Here is a 1,460-nt window from a genome sequence, read left to right as displayed (position 1 = left end):
CAGACACCCTAGCGTAACTAGAATACAGAATGTGTGAAGTATGAATCTAAGGAAATGGAAAGTGAATCAAAAGTTAAATGGGGTCCCCGCCCCGAGCCGGCTCCGCCGTGAGGGGCCGCGTCTGCCGAGTGGTGGCCGGGCATGGTGTTGGGTGCCGAGCCGCCTCGCCTGTCTCGGGGAGCCCAGGGCAAAGGCAGCCGTGATGCTCACATTGGCCAGCAAGCTCAAGCGGAACGACGGCCTCAAGGGGGCACGCTCGGTGGCCACGGCGCCCGACTCAGCACGGCGCGTGTCAGTGCGGGACAAGCTGCTTGTCAAAGAGGTTGCAGACCTTGAAGCCCACTTACCTTGTACCTGCAGAGTCCACTTTCCTGATCCGAACAAGCTCCACTGCTTCCAGCTGACGGTGACCCCAGATGAGGGTTACTACCAGGGTGGAAAATTTCAGTTTGAGACTGAAGTTCCTGATGCGTACAACATGGTGCCTCCCAAAGTGAAAGGCTTGACCAAAATCTGGCACCCCAACATCACAGAGACCGGAGACATCTGTCTGAGTTTACTGCGAGAACATTCGATTGACGGCACTGGCTGGGCCCCCACCAGGACACTGAAGGATGTTGTTTGGGGATTAAACTCTTTATTTACTGATCTTTTAAATTTTGATGACCCACTGAATATTGAAGCTGCAGAACATCACCTTCGGGACAAGGAGGACTTCCGGAAGAAGGTGGACGACTATATCAAGCGCTTTGCCAGATGATGTGGGACAGGCCCCTGGGCCCAACGTCCGGATGAGCACGAGCCCTGCCTCTCCAGTCTCATGTGCCCTTGTTCCTCCTGCGTGGTCAGTCCACGTTGTACCCAGAAGTGGAGAAGCCCACCAAGTCAGACAGAGCTTGTCTTCTGGGTCCTAAGAGAGGTCTGCTTACCCGCCCGTGTTTTCCTTTATTCAAACTGTATGTTGATGGGATCCTTGCAGAGTTTCATGAACTCACCTCCAGCTAGAGCTTGCTTTTCCCTGCCCAGTCCAGCGATGCAATACACGTTAGTGTAACCCGCAGACTGACAATAAGACACTGCTGCAGACTGAGGTTGGGTGCAGTTCTCTCAGTCCCCCAGAGCGTGGCCCCCACATATCCCCCCGCTCCCCAGAATGCATCCACCACCCAGAATCCACCGTCTACCTTACTGAGATGCGTATTTTATTTAATGTAAGTATATTTTGGAACAGATTTGTAATTTGTACAAAAAAAAATTAAATGGAACACATAAAGATAGATCGTCTGGGCATTACTAAGCTGAAATGCATTGGTATTGGCCATTTTGAACGCAATAATAATATGGTCGACGATGCCAGGGATGAGAAATTGAAGAGGAATGGTGTCAAATTCATCATCAAAAAGAACATTTCAAAATCTTTCCTGAAATACAGTGCTGTCAGGATAGGACAATGTCCATAC

General features: G+C 50.8%; 1 protein-coding gene across 1 annotated transcript; it reads left to right on the top strand.

Annotated features, from left to right (window-relative positions):
- The first annotated feature begins 202 nt into the window (after positions 1-202).
- On the top strand, positions 203-760 carry LOC102859834 (NEDD8-conjugating enzyme UBE2F-like). Its single transcript, XM_006889676.1, has 2 exons — positions 203-322; positions 401-760. Exons 1-2 carry the CDS (start codon positions 203-205, stop codon positions 758-760), a joined length of 480 nt encoding a protein of 159 aa, XP_006889738.1.
- Positions 761-1,460: the final 700 nt, after the last annotated feature.

The sequence above is a fragment of the Elephantulus edwardii genome, unplaced genomic scaffold (genome assembly GCF_000299155.1).
Source record: "Elephantulus edwardii isolate Elephantulus edwardi_28Jun2011 unplaced genomic scaffold, EleEdw1.0 scaffold00080, whole genome shotgun sequence".
NCBI classification, from domain to species: Eukaryota; Metazoa; Chordata; class Mammalia; order Macroscelidea; family Macroscelididae; genus Elephantulus; species Elephantulus edwardii.
This window is presented reverse-complemented; position numbering and strand designations above follow the sequence as displayed.